Source organism: Rhinolophus sinicus, linkage group LG15, assembly GCF_036562045.2.
Source record: "Rhinolophus sinicus isolate RSC01 linkage group LG15, ASM3656204v1, whole genome shotgun sequence".
NCBI lineage: Eukaryota > Metazoa > Chordata > Mammalia > Chiroptera > Rhinolophidae > Rhinolophus > Rhinolophus sinicus.
Window position 1 is genome coordinate 13,081,561 of NC_133764.1, and position 21,523 is coordinate 13,103,083.

At 56.9% G+C, this 21,523-nt stretch overlaps 2 protein-coding genes across 2 annotated transcripts; both read left to right on the forward strand.

Annotated features, from left to right (window-relative positions):
• The first annotated feature begins 3,125 nt into the window (after positions 1–3,125).
• Positions 3,126–6,183, forward strand: GGT6 (gamma-glutamyltransferase 6). The gene is made up of 4 exons (XM_074320088.1): positions 3,126–3,817; positions 4,419–4,618; positions 4,707–4,820; positions 5,117–6,183. Exons 1-4 carry the CDS (start codon positions 3,684–3,686, stop codon positions 6,154–6,156), a joined length of 1,488 nt encoding a protein of 495 aa, XP_074176189.1. The 5' UTR covers positions 3,126–3,683; the 3' UTR covers positions 6,157–6,183.
• A 1,430-nt stretch (positions 6,184–7,613) lies between these two features.
• MYBBP1A (MYB binding protein 1a) lies at positions 7,614–21,476 on the forward strand. Its single transcript, XM_019743819.2, has 26 exons — positions 7,614–7,858; positions 8,093–8,188; positions 8,900–8,983; positions 9,065–9,139; positions 9,236–9,343; positions 10,289–10,464; positions 10,626–10,793; positions 10,916–11,033; positions 12,359–12,654; positions 12,940–13,050; positions 13,313–13,438; positions 13,639–13,806; positions 13,895–13,994; positions 15,121–15,217; positions 15,328–15,479; positions 15,818–15,901; positions 15,981–16,130; positions 16,222–16,395; positions 16,476–16,633; positions 17,759–18,011; positions 18,214–18,348; positions 18,429–18,497; positions 19,164–19,277; positions 19,455–19,556; positions 20,503–20,651; positions 20,803–21,476. The coding sequence occupies exons 1-26, from the start codon at positions 7,652–7,654 to the stop codon at positions 21,386–21,388; spliced, it is 4,056 nt and encodes a 1,351-aa protein (XP_019599378.2). The 5' UTR covers positions 7,614–7,651; the 3' UTR covers positions 21,389–21,476.
• The last annotated feature ends 47 nt before the right edge of the window (positions 21,477–21,523 follow it).

The following is a 21,523-nucleotide window of genomic DNA, read 5'->3' on the forward strand; positions in this document are numbered from 1 at the left end:
CCAAAGCCCGACTGAGGATGGGGCAGGAGATGAGGGCAGCACACACCCATAAGGTTCCCAACTGCCTTTTCCCAGGAAGGAAGGTCTGACCATCCTTCTGAGAAAATAACCTTCCTACATTATGTTAACAGAAAGTGAAATCAAATTATTTTTATAAAATAAGAGCAGATGGTAATTGTGACTTTCCCCCCACCCTTGGCAAAAGAAAAACATGGCAACCTATGCTGGTGTCTCCATTTGTTGGTTGTTGTTTTTTTTTAATTGGGCCATGGAATCAGAAAATCTGGAAGCCAATGGTTTCTCTGGGGGGTTGGGGATGGAAACCAGCTTGTGGAGGGCTGTGGGGAAAAAATGAGAAGCAAGGAAGTGGAGACAGCAGGTATAGATGATGATTTTTTGTAGATCAGCGCTACTTGAAGTGTGTTTCCAGGACTGGCAAGAGCAGCATCACTTGAGAGTTAGGAAAACAAATTTCTGGTCCCTACCCCAAACCTGCAGACTGGGAATGGAGCCCGGCAACCTGATTTAACAAGCTCCCGAGTGATTCTCATGCACACCAAAGTCATAGAACATTTTACCTGCTTGTGAACAGACCAAGAGAAAGGGAAGTGGCTGGAGAGCCAAGTGGGATTAAAGGATGATTTCTGTGGTTGTTGCTCTAATGTTGAAAATAGTGATTTTTAAAAGCTTTTTTTGTTTGTTTTATTGGGGAATACTGGGGGACAGTGTTTCTCCAGGGCCCATTAGCTCCAAGTCGTTGTCCTTCAATCTAGTTGTGGAGGGCGCAGCTCAGCTCCAAGTCCAGTCACCATTTTCAGTCTTTAGTTACAGGGGGTGCAGCCCCCTGTCATTGCAGGGTGTCATGCAGGGTCTCTGGTACCGCTCCCCAAATAAGAACGCAGGATATGGTGAGGCCAAAAAGGAACACCAACGGAGCCGTGGATGGGGGGGTTCTTACCACTGTAGTCTTGCTGGCAGCTGGGTAGGAGACACAGGAAACAGGATCCACACGATCTGCAACCTGCTGTCCGCTTCTCTGCCAACCAACCAACCCCACTTGCTAACTGCAATCCGCCGTGCTAACTGCAATCCGCTCTTGCTAGCTCAGCCACTATCCTCTTGCTAGCACCCATTTTCTGCTAGCATAGCCACGGCAGTTATATTAGTGGCCAGTGGCTCACTGGTTACAGCTGACAGCCAACTAGCCACAGTTGATGGCCATCTAATCACAGTTGATGGCCATTTACTACTCAAGTGAGCACCTTTCCCTGTGAGGGCGAGAGCCTGGAAACTGCACTCCTGGCTCTGTCCCCACATCACCATCCCATGTGGGAATTGAACCGGCAACCTTGTTGTTGAGAGCTCGCGCTCTAAATAACTGAGCCATCCGGCCACCCAACCAGCCACCCCAAAAGCTTTTTTTTTTTCCAAAAGCTTTTTAATGAAATACAATACACCTCCAGAAAAGTGCATATATCGTAAACATACAGATGGTGCATTTTCACAATCAGCGCACTCATGTAACCAACATGGGATTAAGAAACAGAACATCACCAGCCAAGTTCAGCCGCAGTAGCTGCAGATGGCCGCCACCCACACTGGGCTTACAGGTGCCTCAAGAGGCCAAGCCGAAAACTGAGGCTGGCTATGGCTAGTGCCAGGCTTAGGGCTGCTTAGCCAGAGGTACAGGATATGCTGAAGCCAGAGGCTGCTTATTTGGGTTTTGTGAACCTTTCAGAGTTTTAGGAAAGCCCGCAGTATGATCCTAGATAGGCCATTTGTATGGAAAAGCCACTAGAAGAGGCTTGGGTAGGCCCAAAAGTTGGGTGGGGCAGATCTCCAGGAATCACCAGGCTGGGTGAACAAAGGGTGTTAGCCAAGTTATTAGAGACCAGATATGGCAGCCGCCTGTGTCTGCACATACGGGAGGGAGTAGGGCTCATCAAAGAAACAATGGCTTCTGCAAGCTCTTCCATCTGAGAGAAAACTGCCCCTCCAGCCATCGCCCTGAAGCCAGATAACTCAGTTCCTCCCTGTCCCTGGCGACTTTCGATTTGCTTCCCCAGCGCTGGAACTCAAAGCGACTGAGTCCATCAGGGAGTAAGTGCGTGAGTGGCACTTTAAGAGGATCCCCTGGGACTCTAGAAGGCCTCCATCTCACTCAGCCACAATCTCCACTGGTTTTCGGAGACAGAAGTTATGAGGACTTCTTTCCCTGGCAATGGAACCCTGGGCTGGGGAGCCTGGTGTGGGGCTGGGACCCCTCATTCCTCAGTGGAAACCTCCGTAGTTGGGATATCCCTCCTGATTTTTATTTTTCTATTGTGTGCTCACCACCCAGAGTCAAAGGGTCCTTCGATAGTTGATTGGATAAAAAGATGTTAACAATGGAATATTAATCCCTCCTGATTATTAATGGTCACATGTGGGTGTGGGACCAGTGCGTTCCATGTTTCTGTCCCTCCTACCAATCTCAAGGTGGCTTCTTCTGTATGTCCTTAGTTGTAGGGCTTCAGTTCAGTTAGACTTCAGGTGAATCTCAATGATGGTTTTTCTGTAGTTTAGTTGTAATTTTGATGTGGTCGTGAGAGAAGGTGAGCATAGCGTTTACCTATTCCGCCATCTTGACCAAGCCTATTCCGGACTTGAGTGTTTAAAAGTTGTTGAGAAGGACCCAGTAGAGAAGACGGGAAGCTACAGGAAAGAAGGAGTCAGTAAGAGAGTGAGGTTCCTGGGGAAGCGGGAGGCAAGAGGTGGGAAGGGTTGGGCCAGAACCAGAGGCAGAGAGTAACTTTTCCATTGCACCAGATGGGGAGGAGAGAGCGATGTGGAAGGTGGGTTTGTAGGTGGGGGTGGATATTGGGAGCTCCTTCCATCAATCTTGATTTGTCCATGTGATCTAGGAGGCAAGATGGTTCACCGAGAGTGCAAGTCAGAGGGTTTGGGGTTCGAGGCAGGGAAGAGGGAGAAGGTTTGAAGTGGTCATAGTAGGGTGGTCAGCAGAGAGATGACTAAAGAATGGATATGACTGAAGTCCATAACTTGTCCTGCAGCACTCTTTGGGGTCCGTGATGTGAATCAGAGTGAAGGAACTTGGAAACATGGTTTCCAGGCTGCAGGTCCCCAAGAGGCCTATGGCGCCACCTGCTGGACAAGAGCCGCATGATGTGCCTTCACCACTAGTTGCTCCCCAGACAAACCCAGATCCTTGGCAGGGCCTCAGGCTGACCCTTGACCCCAGCTAGAGACCAAACACCTCCTCACATCAGAACCTACTCACATGCTGAGCCCTGATTCAAGCCACAATGTAACTGTAGTTCCAATTCAAGCTCTACTGTCCCTAGAGTAGAGTCCTGAACAGGCAGGGGACCCAGGGACTGCATCCCTTAAGAAAGGGAGCCAGCGGGTATCCTGGGTCTCAGGGCCTATGGCTGTGGCCCAAGGGCTGTGTCCACTGAGCTATGTCCACTGACAGAGCGCCATGACCCCTACGGCCCTGTGACCTAATGGGGCAGACTTATGCGCAGCCTCCTTGGCTCCATGACCTGCCTAGACCTGTTCTAGATTCCACGGCACCCTTCCCCAAGGCTGCCTCCACCTCCCTGGCTTGGGCAGGGCCTCCTGAGACTCAGCTGGGAAGGCTGGCAGGCAGGCAGGCAAGCTGAGGCGGGCACCGTGGGGCCATGGAAGTCACAGCAGAGCCTGTGCTCTACCAAAAGCTGCTGCTCTGGGAGCCGAGCTTGGAGCTTGAGGAGGAAGAGGAAGAGATATCAGAGCCACTCGTCCCTGACCCCTGGAGGTCCCAGGACTCCTATGGGTGAGTCAGGGAGTGGTCTGGGCACCTGGCAACTCAGGCCTACAGCTGGTGAGCCCCTCCCTCTGGGGCCCCTAAGGGGGGGGGGGTCACACAACCCCGCGCTTGGCTCAGCTCCAGGAATTTTCTGGTTGAATAGGGGGAACCTGGGCTGCAGCCCCAGGTCTGGCCTGAACCAGTCAACCCAAGGTCTGTGTCTGAAGGAAAATTTGTACCAAGCCAGCCCTTCCAGCTGCTCTGTCGAAGGTTCCCAGACCCCACCCCCTAGTTCAGGAGGCACCTGCTGAGCAGGTTGGGGCCTGGCCACACCTGGCTGAGCCCTGCTCCTCAAGCCTGCCAAACCCCTGTCAGGCCTGCCTCCAGCCGGGTTGAACCCTGCCTCTCCAACCTTCTCTCCAGAGACTCCCTCCCTAGCTGTCCTCAGTTTCCCCAATCGTCATGTCTCTGTCCACATTACACCATCTGCCAAGAGGCCCTTCTCCTTGGCAAACTTATAGTCCTCTTGCAAGCAAGTTCAACCTTTTGGGAAACAGTCCCTGGGTTTTCTTGGGGCTCGTGGGTATCCCCCTACCTCAGGCCTGGCTCAAGCTACCCCTCTCTGCAGGAAAGGTGGTGTTCGGCCTGGGGCCTGGGCCCAGCTAGTCGCCACCCTGCTGCTGCTGGTTGTTGGCTTCTCCCTGGCCACATGGCAACTCCACACCAGGGGTAGCTCTACAGAAACCTCTGGCCCTGTTGCCCCTCGACCCAGTGGGCACTCCCACCGCCCCGGCATATACCACCACGGTGCCATCATCAGCCCTGCAGGTCAGTGATGGGAACAGCTTGGGAGAGGGGAGGGGCCGGGGTCACTGGACCCAGGCCCCGCCCCATGACAGTCCCTTCCTTGCTGCAGCCACATGCTCCCACCTGGGCCAAGAGCTGCTCGTTGCTGGGGGCAATGTCGTGGATGCCGGAATTGGAGCAGCTCTGTGTCTGGCAGTGGTGCATCCTCACGCCACCGGGCTAGGTCAGTGACCCACAACCCCAGACAGCGACTCCAACCTTGGGTCTCATTGGTGACCTGGAACCCAGGCATTCAGTGGCCCTGACCTCAAGGCTCTTTAGTGAGCATGACCTAGGACTTGGCCAGTAGCCCCAACTCTAGGCTGTGATCCTTGATCCCAGGTCTCTGTGGTCTTGACCCCAGGTGGGTCTCCAGAGTTAGTAACTTCTGACCCCAGGCTAAGTCAGTTGCCCTTTACCTGGGGCTACTGACCCCAGTCAGTGCCGCTGACCCATGTGTGACCCCTTTGTCTCCCCCAGGTGCCATGTTCTGGGGCCTCTTCCACAATGGCTCCTCGGGCAATTCAACTGCCCTGACATCAGGCCCAGTCCAGACCCTGGCCCCTGGCCTGGGGATGCCCTCGGCTCTGCCTACCCTGCGCTTGCTGCACACACGCTTCGGCCGCCTGCCCTGGCCACGCCTGCTGGTGGGCCCCACCACCCTGGCTCAAGAGGGCTTCCTGGTAGACATGCCCCTGGCCAGGGCTCTGGCAGCCCAGGGCACAAAGGGTCTCTGTCCACTACTTTGCCACACTGACGGGAGCCCCCTTGGCCTTGGGGCCCGAGCCACCAACCCAAAACTGGCAGACGTGCTACGCAGGGCAGCACTTGCCCCAACCCCAGAATTTGCCAAGGATGCCCTATTGAGTCCGCTGGCCAGAGACCTGGGGCTGGATGTGTCCTCAGCTGAGCCCACGCCCACCTTGGAGCCAGCACTGCAGCTACCTTTGGCCCAGGGCATCCTGTTCACCACCCCCAGCCCCTCAGCTGGCCCAGAACTGCTGACACTGCTGGAGACAGCCCTACAGTCTAAAGGGGCCCGCCCTGACCCCTGCCTACTACCCCAAAAAGCTACTGTAACCCCCATGAGCAGTGTCCTGGCCACCGTGGACAGCAGCGGCTCTGTGCTCCTTCTCACCTCCTCACTCAACAGCTCCTTTGGCTCTCGACACCTGTCCCCAAGCACTGGGATTCTACTCAGCAACCTGGTAGCTAAGTCTGCAATTAGTACCTGGTCCTGCCCCCTCATCCTTCGTGCCAGCCTAGATGACACAGAAGCCGACGTGTTGGGGCTGGTGGCTTCAGGGACCCCTGAAGTGGCCAGAGTCACAACTCACACCCTGCTCAGCCACCTGGCCGGGCTCCAAGCCCAGGCCCAGCACCAGCACCAAGCCCAGCAAGGACCAACAGAGAGCCCCAACATGTGTGGCCAAGGGACTGTGCTCCAGGTGGCAGCCCATGCAGAGCATGCCCACGTCTCCAGTGTCCCCAATGGCTGCTGCCCCTTCCAGGGGTTCTGAGGGGGCAGCAGAGCAGACCCAGCAGCGATGGAGTGCATAAAAAGTGTGCACCCATTATGTGCTCACAGCTGGCTCAGGCACTCAAACTCTCGCCTGTTCAGCTACTTGGACTGGATCTTCTCAGCTAAGGAAACTGAGGACAAGAAAAGAGTACCAGGGCCTGGGGTCAGCCCTGAGTTCAGATCCAACTCTGGGAAGGAAAGGTAAGAGAAGGCCAAGCCCCTGCCTAGGCTCAGGACCCCGTGGGCAGGGCAAGCAGAGCCAAGGGTACTGCTGGCCTCTCCGCCCTCCCCTTCAGGCCACCCTCTTCTGATCTCCTCCAACGAGGCTGGAAACAAAATAAAAATCAAGTCTCCCAGACTCCATGTGCCATTCCTGCTTCTTGGTTAATTTTCCATAAGTCTTTGAGGTGCCTGGTGTCAGGGCTTCCCCAATGGGCAGCACAGGAGACCCTAACCCAGCATCAGTGCCTGGGCTGGTGTCTTTCAGCTCCCCCTGCTCTACTCACCTCCTGCCTCCTAGGGCACACACCTCCAAGATAAATCTCTTAATCTCACTTTCTAAAGCAGACAGCAAAACAAGGAAGAGGTTGAAAGGGTGAGTAGGAGATGCCCCAGGGGCACAAAAGAGGCAAGAGCTGGGTGCATGGAATTTAAAGGCCAGGTTCAACCCTAACCTCCCCACCTCCCCAAGGGCTGGGGTCTCTCTCACTACAACTGTCCAGGGACAGCTTCTCAAGTCAACAACAGCGGTCACCAGTACCGTGTTTCCCCAAAAATAAGACCTAACCGGAAAAGAGCCCTTGCATGATTTTTCAGGATGACATCCCCTGAACATAAGCCCTAATGCGTCTTTTGGAACAAAAATTAATATAAGACCCCGTCTTATTTTCGGGGAAACACGGTAGTACCTCACACACACATTGTAAAAGGTATCTCTGATTTAATAGAACTCTTAATCCCACCACCTCCACCTCTCACCCAGCAAAGAAAATTCTTCCTGAGCTCAGTAAATGGCACCACAATCTACCCATTTAGTTTACCTCCAAATCTGGCATCCCTCTCTTTTTTTTCTCCCTCCACATCCATCACCTCCTACCAGCTCCAAATCAGCTGAAATTTTATTTGTTCTCCTATCACCTTAGTCCGATCCTCCATTATCCATAACTGTTCTTCCTGCGTCTACCTTTGCACTCCTACAAATCCATACCGCACACATAGCTGCAGCATAATCTTTTCAAAATGTACATAGAATCAAGCCTAGCCCATCCATAAAGCCTTCCAATAACCCCACCGCACTCAGAAAAAAGTCCTAATTCCTGAACTCCTGGAGTCAGCGAGAGCAGAAGGACAGGGTCGCCCAGTCCCCCGCCAGCGCCTCCCCCCTCCCGGCTCCGCCCCGCCCTGGCTCCGCCCCCAGCCGACCCAACCCAGCGCACATGCGCCGCGATCTGACCCGGAAGAGGCTGTCTGCAGAGCCCACGTGTTCCAGGAACATGGCGCAGATGGAGACTCAGGACGTCGCGGAGCCTATGTCTCCGGGAGAGGCGATGAAGAGCGGCGCCCGGCCTGCCGACCGTCATGGCCTGCTGAAGCACAGCCGCGAGTTCTTGGACTTCTTCTGGGACATTGCGAAGCCGCAGCAGGAGACGCGGCTTCAGGCCACGGAGAAGCTCCTGCAGTATCTGCGCACGAGACCAGAGGTGTGGTGGCAGGGCCTGGGGCAGGGGGCTGTGTCCAGGTTCGCGACCACATGCCCCCAGTCCCAATTCCTGGGCCCACGTCTGAGGTGGTGGTGGTGGACCCCAGGAATCGGGACTGGGGGCATGCGGTCGCGAACCTGGATGCCCAGATGAGCGCGGGCCGAGAGTCGGGGGTGGGCTGGTGCAGTGCGATTCTTGTCACTGGTCGACCCGGGAATGCACTTGGTTCCGCAGGGATCCGAGATGAAGTACGCCCTGAAGCGCCTAATCACTGGGCTCGGGGTTGGACGAGAAACCGCCCGGCCCTGCTACAGTCTGGCCCTGGCCCAGGTGAGGTGGTGACTCCTGGAAGGGGCCCAGCCACGCTGGTCAAAACGGTGGGGAGTGAGCAGGGCAGATGTCTCAGCGGCAGGGAAGGAGTCAGTGGTCTGAGGGAGAAGTGCGGTGGCGGGTAGCATCTGAGCTGATGGGAGGAGTTCCCACGTGGAGGTGTATGAGCGTGGCCTGTCCATGGAGAAGCCCCTGCAGGTGGAGTAGAAGGTTGAGCGGTTTTCTTTTTGGATTGACATTTACTGAGGGTAGTAAGCTTTGGAGTGGGTTTCCTTACCTCTGCCAGGTTCAGGGCTCTCTCCCCCGAAAGGGCACTTAGCTAATTATAGGCCACTTCTGAGGAACTTGGACAATCGGGAAGGCAGTAAAGAGCAGTCCTTTAGGATTAGCCTGGGGAGTGCCCAGAGCAGGCTGTGGGCATAGAGTATCTGGGAATCTCAGTTGAGCAATCTAGGAGCCAAAGGAGATACTTTTGCAGTCGGGATAGGCATGGGGCAGGGAGGCAGGGAGGCTCCAGCTCCATTCAAGCAGCATGTTCTATTATTAGCGCTGCTCAGAGGGGATGAGCAGCTTTAGAGGCATCCTTAGGGTGGGAGCAGGGGCCCGAGGCCTCCGAGCAGAAGCTGAAGGGAGAAGTGGGAGGATGTTGAAGTCTGTTGGCCGTGCCACTCCCCTGTGCCCCTCTTTCCCTCCTGCCACAACTGCTGGCAGCTGTTACAGTCTTTCGAAGACATCTCCTTGTGCAGCATCCTGAAACAGATAGAAGAGAAACATGACCTACAGAAAATTAAGAAGGTGAGAGTTAGTGGCCTCAGGGAGGTCAGCAGACCCGGGGTGGGGAATACTTGGGCCCTTCTCACTGGAATCCTTTTCTAGGCCATGATGAGACCTGCTCTCTTCGCACACCTGTTTGGGGTGCTAGCCCTCTTTCAGTCAGGCAGACTGGTGAAGGTAAGAGCTTTGGGGACACAGGGGGATGTGGACTGGCTTGGGAATGGTGGGCACAGTGGTATGTCCTCATACCCTCTCCCCCTTTGTGGGTACCAGGACTCAGAGGCCCTGATGAAGGCGGTGAAGCTGCTGCAAGCCCTGGCCCAGTACTACAACCACTTGCAAGAGCAGCCCCAGAAGGCCCTGGTGGACATCCTCTCTGAGGTATGCTCTTAACCGGATGTGGGACCTCAGGTAGCGCTACTCGTTATAGAAACATGGGGACGTTCTCGGGAGTTAACGCATGGAAACACTCTAGGGCAGCACAGAAACGAGTGTGTAACTTGACATTTTTTTAGTAACTGTTGAAATGGTAAAAAGAAATAAGTACAGTTTAGTAACATAGTTAACCTCATATGTCTATGTTTCAGTTATCTAAAATGTAACTGAAAGCATTCTTTCAACATACAATCAGTATAAAACGTTGTAGAAATGTTTTACATTGTTTTTTGTCACATTCAGTCTCCCAAAGCCGGTATGTATTTTACAGTTACAGCCAGTCTCCATTTAGATGAGCATATGCCCAGTGCTCAGTAGCCACATGTGGCCAGTGGCTGCCAGTGCAGGCCTAGAACAGTGCCTGGCATGTGGCAAGTGTACTAACATGTTTGCTGTCAGTGTTTTGCGTAGAGCTGGCCCCTGAAGGGCCCTCACTGCCCCACTTGGGGAATGGAGGTAGGCTAGTACCTGGGACCCTTTACTACTGAGGAAAGGCAGGGACAGCAACAGCTGGGCCCCAGCTTTTTGCATAGCCCTGGCTGCAGAGCCAGGAAGACCCGAATTTGAACCCCAGCTCTCCAATTGGGGACCCTTGTATAAGAAATGGGTTAGTCCTAAAAAACCCAAAAGAGGAGAACTAAAATGGCAGTCCCAGGCCAATTAGCATCACTGGGTGCTTGTTAAAAACCCAGCTTCCTGGGACTTTGGGGATTTAAGGTTTTTAACAAATACCCTTCTCATGATTCTGATGCCTGGCAAGGTAGGTTGTGGCCATCCTACCTCAGACTGGCATTGTGCCAGGGGCCTCACCGGAGCCTGGCAGGTAGAACAGGGGGAGAGACAAGAACTGCTGAGAGAGAGCCACCCTCCCTCAACCTGTCCCCGCCTCAGGTCCCAGAGGCCATGTGGCAGGAGATCCTACCGAAGGTCCTTAAAGTCGACTTGAATTCAGTCCTTGCCTCCCCTGAGCACCTGGCGCTCTTCCTCTTGGCCCATCAGAAGGTGCCCGCGAAGCTTGAGAAGCTGATGGGATCGGTCGACCTCTTCTCAGATGAGAATATCCCCAGGTGTGAGGGAGGTGGGTGGGTGGGCTCCCTGGGGCCAAGGGGCTGCATCTGGTCATCCACAGATTTCTGGTATGGCTTGGGGGTGTCCCTGCTTCCCTGGGTGCCCTGGCCCTTACCTGTTCAGTGGGTGCCCCCTGAGTCCCCTCTGACCTCTTCCAAAGACTGGTGGCTGTGCTGAAGATGGCCGCTGCCTCTGTGAAGAAGGAGCGCAAGCTGCCCGCTGTGGCTCTGGACCTGCTTCGCCTAGCACTTGAGGAGGACAAGTTCCCACGGTTCTGGAAGGAAGTTGTGGAACAAGGGCTACTACAGAAGCAGTTCTGGCCAGCCAGGTGCGTGCGGTGCTTGTCTGCTCTCCACCCCCTTTTCTCTGTTAAGCAGGGACGGGCCGGTAGTCCTGAGAGCCACCCAGGGAAACAGGGCTCTGACCAGGCTCTGTCATGCACCGCCTTAGCTACCTGTGTTTCCGCCTGCTGGGTGCGGCCCTGCCTCTGCTGTCCAAGGAGCAGCTACAGCTGGTGATGCGAGGGGACCTGATCCGACATTACGGGGAACACATGGTCACTGCTAAGGTGGGTGCCGCCCCTGCAGCCCTGCACTGCCAGAAAGGGCCGGGCAACCCAGCTGCCTCCTTCTCGAAGGGGGTAGGCTGCCTCAGGGATCAGCCAACTTCTGGAAAACAAGCTTGCTCTTTGCTCCTGCAACAGGGGGTCTTCCTGCCTCTGCCTGGGATGGGCAAGCAAGCATAGCTGCTGTTGAGAGGGGCCTGGGACCTGGGTGTCTCTTGCCTCTGGGTAAAGTGAGCTACCTGAGCCCTCCACTACTGCTTCCCCGCGAATGGAGTTTTGACAAGGTCAGCCCTTCTGCCCTAGGGCCCCTCAGCAGAGGCATGTCCAGCCAGTGGCATAGCTAGGCCTCCATCCACCCCAGTGTTATGAGAAGGAGTGTCATCCTCATCACTGAAATTGTTCTGAGCACTGTGTACGCCCCACACTGAGCTGAGGGCGAGTCCAGTGGCGGTTAAGAATGTGGAATGGGGGACCAGACCGCTGGGTGCCAGTCCTGGCTCCACCGCTCACTAGCTGTGTGATCTTGTGTAGTTTGCTTCCCTTCCCTGTGCCTGCCTCTCTTTATCTCTGAGACAAGAGGAGCAGTGCTTCCTCAAAAGTCATGGTGAAGATGATACCCAGTTAATACCCACAAGGCACCCAGAGCAGTGCCCAGTGCACAGGATATGCTGCTGGGTTTGTTCCCCTCACCAGCTCCTTGCACCTCTACAAGCAGCTTCGGGGAGATGCATTCCCATTAGAATTCTGGGTGAAGGACAGGTCAGAAAATAGAGAGCTGTGATGAAGAGCGTGGCTGGAGGCCAGGCTGAGCGGCCCCATATCCCATATGCACCCGCTTGGAGCCCTGTGACCCTCAGAGGTTCCTTCTAAGCTTTTTTGTGCCTCATTTTCTTCATCTGTAAAATGACAAAAGAGGCCGACGGCAGAGGGTTTTGTTACAAAGATTAAACAAGCTGCCACACAAAACATGTCGCATGGTGCCCAGCACGTAGTAATAAGCACATAAGAGATTTTAAGCCCCACTGTGATACAGCTAAGAGGTGGCAGAAGTGGGATTTGAACCCGAGTCAGATTGATGGCCCAGTCTGGACTCTGAACCACTGCTCTGCCCTGCCTCAAGCCCAGAAAACAGCTGCCCTGATCCAGTGAGAAGGAGGGGCCTTCTGGGGTTGGAGGTGTGGGGGCTGGAGCGGTCAGATGGGGACAGGCCTGATGCCAGAGAGCAGCATTGGGGCGTAAGACAATTGAGCCTGGCTATGCAGGGGAGCCTGGGCCTTGGTTTACCATGTTGGGTAAGAGGCTGATGGGATTGTGCCTGACTCTTGCAGTTCCCGAACCAGTTCAAGTTTGCTCCAGAGATGAACGAGTATGTGGGAACCTTCCTGGAAGGCTGCCGGGATGACCCCGAACGGCAGTTGGCCGTGATGGTGGCCTTCACATCCATCACCAATCAGGGCCTCCCCGTTGTGCCGACCTTCTGGCGGGTTGTGCGATTCCTGAGTGCCCCCGCCCTCAAGGGCTACGTAGCCTGGCTGCGGGACATGTTTCTCCAGCCCGACCTGGACTCCTTGGTGGATTTCAGTACCAGCAACCAGAAGAAAGCCCAGGATGCTTCACTCCACGGGTGAGGGGCCCGGGGTCGGGGTGAGGGGGCCAGGAAGGGGCCCGGGGCTCAGGAGTTGGCTTCCTGGACCTGCCGAGCCCAAACACCGAGACCCTCCCTCCTCCAGTGTCTTGGTTCCATGGAAGGGAAGGGGAAGATCCGAGCCTTAGCTCCCAAAGGAGGCCTCAGTTTCCTCACGTGTGTTCCCCTGCTGGTGATCAGGGGGCAGGGATCTTGGTGTCCTGTCTCCAAAATGGGGCAAAGGAGCACCACTTTTGCCCTCTCTAAATGGCTTCTGCTCTCCAGGCCTGAGCGGGCTGTGTCCCGGCTACGGAAGTGGATCATCCTCCGCCTGGTCAGCATCGTGGACAGCCTGCACATGGAGAAGGAGGAGGCCTTGATCGAGGAGGTGGCCAGGTGTGAGACACGTTCAAACCCCAGCTCCAGTGGGGGGGGGGGGGCAAGGAGCGGTGTGACTTGGTTGCGGCCACACAGCCTCGCATCTGTCTTGGTTCCAAGGGAGGGATGCTGGTCCAGATCTGAGAAATGTCTGCTTCCTCATCACCAGAGTGGCTCCCTTCTCCTCCTCCAGGCCCTCAGTGATGCCTTTCAAGGAGGGGCTGCTAAAAACGGGTGGCACTAACCAAATCAACACAGGTTGCTCTCCCACCCGCCCCAGGTTTTGTTTCTTCCACTCGTTCTTTGAAACAAAGAAGGCCACGTCCCAGATCCCAGAAACTAAGCAGCAGTTCTCCTTCCCTATGGATGGCCGGGCCCGAGAGGTGGTCAGCGGTGCTTTCTTCAGGTAGGCAATGGGCAGCTTGGGAGAGGTCTGCAGGTGGGCGAGCAGGGTGGGAGGTGGCCTGGAGGACACCTGCTCCCTCCAATTCTAAGCTGGGAGAAACTGCAGAGGCCCAGTGAGTTCCAGTGGGTCGGTGTGGGGAGGGAGGGAGGGGGCCATGTTCACCGACCCAGCCCTTGACCCCAACCCCCACCCTCACCCAGCCTGCTGCAGACCCTCAGCACGCAGTTTAGGCAGGAGCCGGAGCAGACCCAGGGCAGGCAGTCCTGGACCTACCAGCTGGTACAGTTTGCAGACATGCTGTTGAACCACAGCCGCAACGCGGCCCCCCTGACACCCTTTACTACGAAGCAGCGCCAGGCCTGGGACCGGTAAGGGGCAGGATTTCCAGGGGATGGGTGGGACACTGGCATCTAACACCGGCATCAGGGGCCTAAGAGCACACCCATCTTGCCCCAGGATGCTGCAGACTCTGAAGGAATTAGAGGCTCGCTCCTCAGAGGCCAAGGCCACTGCTTTTCAGCACCTGCTGCTCCTGGTGGGCATCCACCTCTTCAAGGTATGGTGGCCTGGAAGGGAGGGAGTTACGGACCTGGGATCTGGGCACGACAGGCTTCCTCCTGAGAGGCTTGAGGGCTTTGCCAGAAAAGGCTCTGGGGTGTTGCACCTGGCGGATTTCCTAGTCCAGCTGGTCATGAGTGGAGCTGAGTTAGTGTCAACAACTCTTGACCCTCATGGTTTTTTCTTGACTCTGAACCCTCATTTCTCTGGAGGTTTTCCTCTCTCATCACATGAGGCTCTTATGGGACTGCTTCGGGTCTGAAGTAGTCTGAGCAGATGTGGCTCCCTTCTCGCCCCTGGGCTGTGGATTTTGCTTCCAGGCCTCGGGTACTCCGGGCCCAGCCCGTGGACAAATTGTGTGGGTAAAGGTTGGCCATGATGCCCCTTCTGCTCCTTGGCTTGGTTGGGTCTCAGGGCCCTGGTGACACATTTTGAGCCTACCCCAGATCCTGAGATCTCTGAGCTTGACTTGAACCAAGGGTTTGTCAAATTCCTGGATAAAAAATGGAGCCCAGCCACAGCCAGAGAGCTGGAGACAAAGATGGCCAGGATTCTGGGCTCCTATTTTGGCCTTTATTCTGCCACCCCAGCACAAACATTGAAGCCCCCGCTGCATGACGAGGGGAAAGTCTGCCTTTTCGGTACCACGGATTACATGGGCTGTTTTCAGAGGTCCCCCCAAGGCTGGTCGAGCAAGGTGGGTGGCTGGATTCTGGACTTATCCCCAGCAAAATGGGTTTAAATCACTTTAAATTAGTTAAAAATTAGTGATTTTCATTGTTTCCTCTGTAATAATGTTGAGTCAGGTGTGGGAGAAAAAATCGAGAATTTTGATCCACGAGACTGGGGCCTGCTGGCTTCCTGTGACCCTGACCCAACCGCCCCTCTGCCCCTTGGCATCATGGGGATATTGGGCTCCATGTTCCCTGAGGGATCTCAGAGCCCATGACTGCATGTTAAATGTAAAGTGTCACCACCTCCTGGGCTGGCGTCCCCCGTTCTGGATGGTGAGGGTGACTAGCCAAGGCAGGCTAGAGTGTTCTCGGCCTCTGATGCCAGCCACTCCCCAAGCTCAGCAAAGGCTGGGAGTGGGGCCTGCCTCCTGATTTCTGCCCTACCCACAGTCCCCCGCAGAGAGCTGCGACCTCCTGGGTGACATCCAGACCTGCATCAAGAAGAGCCTGGGGGAGAAGACCCGCCAGACCCGCTCCAAGGCCTCCAGTGGGTCATTATCCCTGGGGTGGGGGAGGCAGGGCACGTCCTGGGCACAATGGGGAGCCAGAATGGGGCCGCAGTGCCCTGCGCAGGCTCAGTCCTCTCCCCTCTTGCAGACCTCCAGGAGCCACCATGGGTAGAGGTGCTGGTGGAGATCCTCTTGGCCCTCCTGGCCCAGCCCAGCCACCTGATTCGCCAGGTGGCCAGGAGTGTGTTTACCCACATCTGTTCCCACCTGACTCCACGTGCCCTGCAGCTAATCCTGGATGTGAGTTGGGGCTTTGGGGAAATGAGCCCCGCATGCTGCTGTCTAAGCAGGGCTGTCGTATCAGCCCACATCCTCGCTGTAATCTGCAGAGTGGGTGGGGGCCTCACTCAAACTCGGCTGCCATGCGAGCCTGATCCAGGGCGTGCTGAGTGGTCGTCAGGTCTATCGCGGGGGTGCTGGCACCGAGCACTGGAGGATGTGGCCTGCCCTCTTGGGCTCCGTTTTCCTCCCTTGGCCTTTTGGCCAAGACTGGACAAGGCATGGTCAGAGAAGGGCAGTCAACAGGGCCCAGTGGTCTGAGGAGGGTAAAGGGTCAGCTGTCTGGGACTGTCCTGCAGGTGCTAAACCCAGAGCAGAGCCAGGACGAGGAGGACAACGTAGTGGTCATGGATGATTCCGAAAAGCAGCTGGAGGATGAGGAGGTACTTGCCAGCAGGGGGCAGGGCAGGGCGGGCAGTCACGTGGTGAGCGAAGGGGAGGTGTGACACGGCCCCCCCGCAGGACAAGAGTTCGGACAGCGAGGACAACAAGAACTCCGCAAGTGAGGAGGAGAGTGACGAGGAGGAAAGCGACGAGGAGGACCGGGACGGGGACGTGGACCCTTGCTTCCGGGAGCAGCTGATGGCAGTGCTGCAGGCAGGGAAGGCGCTGGTGAGCGGAAGCGGGGAGGGCTCCTGCGCCTATCTGTCTGTCCGCCTGTGCCTGCGCGAGGCCAGGCTGCTCACTGGCACCCGTCCCACAGGGTGGAGAGGACGACGACGACGACGACGAGGAGCTGGGGGATGAGGCCATGATGGCGCTGGACCAGAACCTCGCCAGCCTCTTTGCTGAGCAGAAGTTGCGCATCCAGGCCCGGAGGGACGAGAAGAACAAGCTGCAGAAGGAGAAGGCGCTCCGGAGGGACTTCCAGATCAGGGTGAGCCCGAGGCCCGGTCCAGCCTCCCCGCCTCTGCACGCGCCCCTACGCCTGGCTGAGCCCACCCGTCCCGGCCACAGGTCCTGGACCTGATCGAGGTGCTGGTGACCAAGCAGCCCGCGAACCCGCTGGTCCTGGAGCTGCTCGAGCCGCTGCTGAACATCATCCGGCGCAGCATGCGCACGAGCAGCACCAAGCAGGAGCAGGACCTGCTTCACAAGACGGCGCGCATCTTCACGTGAGCGCGGGGCGGGGCCAGCCCCCCCACCCCCCCCAGCGGCCCACTTGGCTCTCCCCGCTCACTGCTCGGCCTCGGGGGCACAGTCACTCACTAGCACAGTCCTCGATTCTGCCATCTTTTCTCCAACACTTAGTGCACCAGCTCTGTGCCGGTCCCCAGTCCCATCCATGGCCTCAGGGTCACTGCGGTTGGGAACCCAGACTGGTCGTCTGGCAGTGCTGTCCTGGGGCTGTGGCTGGGAGTAGGTAGAAGTTAGTGGGAGCACAAAGTGGTGGGGGCACTAACGCGTCTGGAGGAGCCAAGGAAGACCCCTGGGAAGGTGAAGACAGTGCTGGGAGCTGTAGAGTACACCCGGCCTGTAGGCTGCAGGCAGGGCAGAAAAGGTCCAAAGGGGAGCTGGTCAGATGGAGCTGGAACGTAAGAGTCCTCAGAGCGTGGCAGGGGGCGTGCTTTGCCTTTTAGGAAATGGGCGGCAGTGTGGGCTGCACTAGAGCAGAGAGCCCAGCAAGAGGGATGATGCAGATGGCAAATACAGACCTGCTTTCCGGAGTACTGAGATGCTGGAGAAGTTGAAAGACTAGGAAGTTGAGATCCCAAGTGCACAGCGTAGAGGGGGTGGGGAGAGAATGACAGACAGTGCACCCCCAACTCATCTCCCATGCAAGCCCCACGCTGCCCCTTCTCAGCTAGCTCTCCCCACCACCTGCCTGGGCATTGTTGGGCTTGTTGAGTGTCCTGCCTCAGCCCTACTCTGTTTCCAGCCCTGCAGGGCCACATAGGATTCTGAGCACACAGACCCTCGTCTTGCTTTACAAAGGTCTCAGAAGCCACTGTCCCACAAGAGACGGGTAGATAAGAGACATGACCCAGGTCGGGTGTTCGGCCAATGGTGTAGCCTCAGCCTAGGAAGCCGGTTTCCCCTTTGGCTTGTCCTCAGAGCAAATCTGCAAATGGCCCTGGGCCTCCCTCTGCGGCCTTAGTCAAATCCCTTTTCTTCTCTAGGTGTATGTTTCCCCATGAAATGGGACTTGGGACCCTTACTCGTGGGGTTGGTTCTGCTTGGCAGGGAGCAGGAGTGGAAAGAGAATGTTGTAACAGGCTCTACCCCTTACTGCCCAACAGGCATCACCTGTGCCGCTCCCGGCATTACTGCCGTGACGTGGGCAACTGTGTGGAGACCCTGTATACCCAGGTGGAGCGACTGGTGCAGCAGGCTGGCCGCCAGGCCGACTCCTCCATCTCCCTCTACTATTTCAACGCTTCTCTCTACCTGCTCCGGGTCTTGAAGGGGAACACTTCTGAAAGGTCCATCTGCAAGACCCCGAAGAAGGAGAAGGCAGGCACTGACACCAGCACCAAGGCCAAGGTCCCCAAGGTGAGCAGGCCCTTGCCCAAGAAGGCTCAACCTAGAAAGTCCAGTGCTGATAGATAGGAGCAAGTCCCAGGCAGCAGGCTGGGACCATCCGCCCATTTCACAGATGGGGAGTTGAGGCCATGACTTCCCAAGGTCCCAGCTTTCAGCCTTCTGAAGGCAACCAGAGAGTCTTCTCCCTGGTATCACACCAACTTTCTCTCAGGTGGCCCAGGCTACCAGCTGCTTGGATTTAAGCCTCGTGACCCCAATCTACTCATCAGCACTGATATCCTTCCTGACCAAGCGCAACAGCCCGCTCACCGTTCCCATGTTCCTCAGCCTCTTCTCCCGGCACCCGGTGAGTGTAGAGGCTGGCCCACCTCAGGGCCCCTGCTCAGCCCAGTCCCCCATCTCATAGCCCTGTCTTTCCCTCCCTAGATGCTCTGTAAGAGCCTGCTCCCCACTGTGGTCCAGCATGTGACAGGCCAAACGCGGCCCCGCCACCAGGTAAGCGCCTTCCCAGATCTGAATTACTCACTTGACTCATTTGTGAATGAATATTTGTGAGGCCTAGGAGTGCTGCCCCTGTGAGGGTGAGGGTGGGATGAGCCCACCCCACCCCTCCTTCTCTGACCTCCCTGCCCCTCCCCCACTGTAAGCACAGAGTAGCTGTGGGGGTGGGGGCAGCGCTGTCCCCACTGCTGCCACATCCCATGTGGCCTAAGCCGTTTGGCTCCTTAGCGCTCACACTTGGACCTGCACAGAAGAAGCCCCTGGCTGTCTGCTCAGGTGCTGGGCTGACAGGCAGGCTCGGGGTGAGGTGTGGGGGGCTGGAAGGGGGACAAGGAAGCTAGAGGAAGATGGTACTGAGCAGTAAGAAGGTCAGGAACTGTCCATCCCGGTTGCCGTCTCTTACTGAGCTGGGAGCCCTTGCTTCCCCCGCACCTACTTGAGAATTGGGCACAGGAGCAGCTGATGACTGAGCCCAGAGCTGCTGTTGTGACAGCCTATGCAGGTTGGACCCAGAGCAGCAGGCAGTCCCTTACACACAGCCTAGAGTTGTTGTGGCCTTAGCGTGCCCAGCAGACTCCCGAGCTCATGGGGTCCCCTGTGGGTACCTGAGCCTTGGCCCAGCATGCCGAGGCTCCTGGTGATACCATTCCCCCACCCCAGGCGCAGGCCTGCCTGCTGCTCCAGAAGGCCCTGCCCATTCGGGAGCTGAGACTGTGCTTTGAGGACCCTGAGTGGGAGCAGCTGATTGGCCAGATCCTGACAAAGGTCACTGAGGTAATGCCACAGCTCCTCCCACACCCCCATCAGGGGCGCTTCTCTGGGACCCAAGGAGCAAGGGTTCCTGGGATCCTATGCCTCAGGGTGGGTTTGTGGCTGCCCCAGGAGACGTTTCTTCCCTTGGGGCTTTAGTCTCTGGTGTGGGAAATGGTTTGGGGGCCGCTTTCTCCGTAGAACCTGCGGGCGCTGGGTGAGACGCAGACCAAGTCAGAGAACCTGAAGGAGCGGTCCTCCTTGGAGCTGCTCAACACTCTTTTCCGGATCATTAATCATGAGGTGAGCCCTTGGGCTCAGGAGGGAGGTCAGCAGGCAGGCGGAAGGTTCTGGATGCCAGGGGAGGAATCAGGGCTGTTTTTATGGTGGTTTGAGAGCCGTGGACACAGGTGATTGACTTGGGAGAGGAGAGTGCCATACCTGTGCCTGGCCAGGGTAAGTCAGGGTGAGAGGGTGTGCTGTTGTCATGTTCCAGTAGGAAAGCTGAGAAGAGGCTGGGAGGGCGGGGGACCATGGGAGGAAGTGAAGGAGATTCCTGGTGGGCAGCTAGTAAGAAGGAGAGAGGTTTCCAGGCCTGCAGAGAGGAGGCAGGGGGCCCTCAGAGTGGGGGCCAGAAGGCAGCTGTGGATGAACGTCTGGTTGCCTCAGGCTGGCCCAGAGGGAAAAGTCTGGGAGGCCTCAGCATAGACACTGGTCAAAGCCCACGTGCAGAGCGAGCTTGCTGAGAGGGTATTAGAGGGAGGAGACAGCCTGGGCTCGGGCCTGATAGAACAGCAGGCAGAGAAGCGATGCTGCGTGGTAGTACAAAGCCAGAAAGAAGGGTGTTCTGGAAGCCAGTGGATTTCAAAAACAACCCATTCAGTATGTGGCAGGGAGGACGGGATGGGAAGAAAGGCTTTGGCTACCCTGAGGTCACTGCATGGTCTCCTCAGAGGTGGGTGGGCCAGAGCCACCAAGGGGGGGATTGAGTAGGAGGTGAGGAAGAGGAGATCGGGCCTTCTGTCTGTGGGAAGAGGGAACGAACGTGGCACCTGGGGCTCTGTTTTTCCTCCCAAGGCAAGATAAACTGGTGCTTTACAGGCGGAAGGAGTGGCTGGGGGTCCAGAAGGGGGCATGGGGTTACTGGAGAGGTACTTACTGGGCAAGGGTGGGAGGACTGGGGACCAAATACTGGGAAGAGGCCCTGCTTCCCCTCCCCACTGCAGCCACTGCTTTCCCACCCCTGCAGAAGCTCACCGTGGACCTGAGCGGTGTCCGGGGCGTGCTGCAGAGCCAACAGCAGAAGCTGCAGCAGAGGGTGCAGCAGGGGGAGCACTCGACCGGCTCCTGCCGCCTCTATGACCTCTACTGGCAGGCCATGAGGATCCTCGGAGTCCAGTAGGTTTGGGGAGGGCCTCACGCTGCCCACGTTCTGATGTGTGTGCCCCAGTGTGGGAGCTTTGGGCAGCTTGGGTCCCATGGGACCACAGACGTGAAGGCCACTCCTGCCCTTGCTGGACACTTCCTTATTTTGCTCACTTCCTCCCAGGCGCCCCAAGTTGGAGAAGAAGGATTCCAAGGAAGGCCCCACGCAGAGCCCCGTTAGCAATAAGCGCAAGAAAAAGGGATTCTTGCCAGAGACCAAGAAGCGCAAGAAACGCAAGTCGGAGGGCACCACGCAAAAGGAGGATGCCACGCCTGCAGCCACCAGTGGGGACCAGCCCCCCAGCACAGGCAAGAGGAAGAGGAAAAGGAGGAAGGCTAAGGTTGCAGCGGAAGCCCAGGTCAATGGGATACCTGAGGCCAAAAGTCCTGCAGCCCAGAGTCCAGCCCCAAAGCCCCCCACCACTAGCCCCAGCACCCCTGCCAAGACCCCAAAGCGACACAAGAAAAACCGGAAGCTGTCCCAGGTGAATGGAGCCACTCCCGTGTCCCCCACGGAGCCTGCTGTTGAAAAGCAGCATCAGGAGGAGCTGCCCACAAAGGAGGTCTCAGGCAAGTCGCCACAGCCGGCGCTGCAGTCGGCGCTGCCGCGGAAAAAGGCAAGATTGTCCCTGGGCAGCAGGAGCCCCAGCCTCTTCCAGAGCGGGGCCAAGAAAAAGAAAGCACAGCTGAGGAAGGGGAGCAAACCCTGAGCTCAGGCTGTGCCCCTCAGCCCGTCCCCGCCAGCCCCAGAGACTCCTGGTTTTTCACCATGATTTTAATAAACAAGCCACTGTGTGAGGTGCTGACTTCTGGCACTGGGGGGAGAGGGTCTGTCACCAGCCTGC

Coding starts and splice junctions, on each gene's coding strand:
- GGT6 (XM_074320088.1), top strand. CDS start 3,684: ATGGAAGTCACAGCAGAGCCTGTGCTCTACCAAAAGCTGCTGCTCTGG. Junction 3,818..4,418: donor AGGTCCCAGGACTCCTATGG/GTGAGTCAGGGA, acceptor CCCTCTCTGCAG/GAAAGGTGGTGTTCGGCCTG. Junction 4,619..4,706: donor TGCCATCATCAGCCCTGCAG/GTCAGTGATGGG, acceptor TCCTTGCTGCAG/CCACATGCTCCCACCTGGGC.
- MYBBP1A (XM_019743819.2), top strand. CDS start 7,652: ATGGCGCAGATGGAGACTCAGGACGTCGCGGAGCCTATGTCTCCGGGA. Junction 12,655..12,939: donor CAGGATGCTTCACTCCACGG/GTGAGGGGCCCG, acceptor TCTGCTCTCCAG/GCCTGAGCGGGCTGTGTCCC. Junction 13,995..15,120: donor TGGGCATCCACCTCTTCAAG/GTATGGTGGCCT, acceptor CCCTACCCACAG/TCCCCCGCAGAGAGCTGCGA.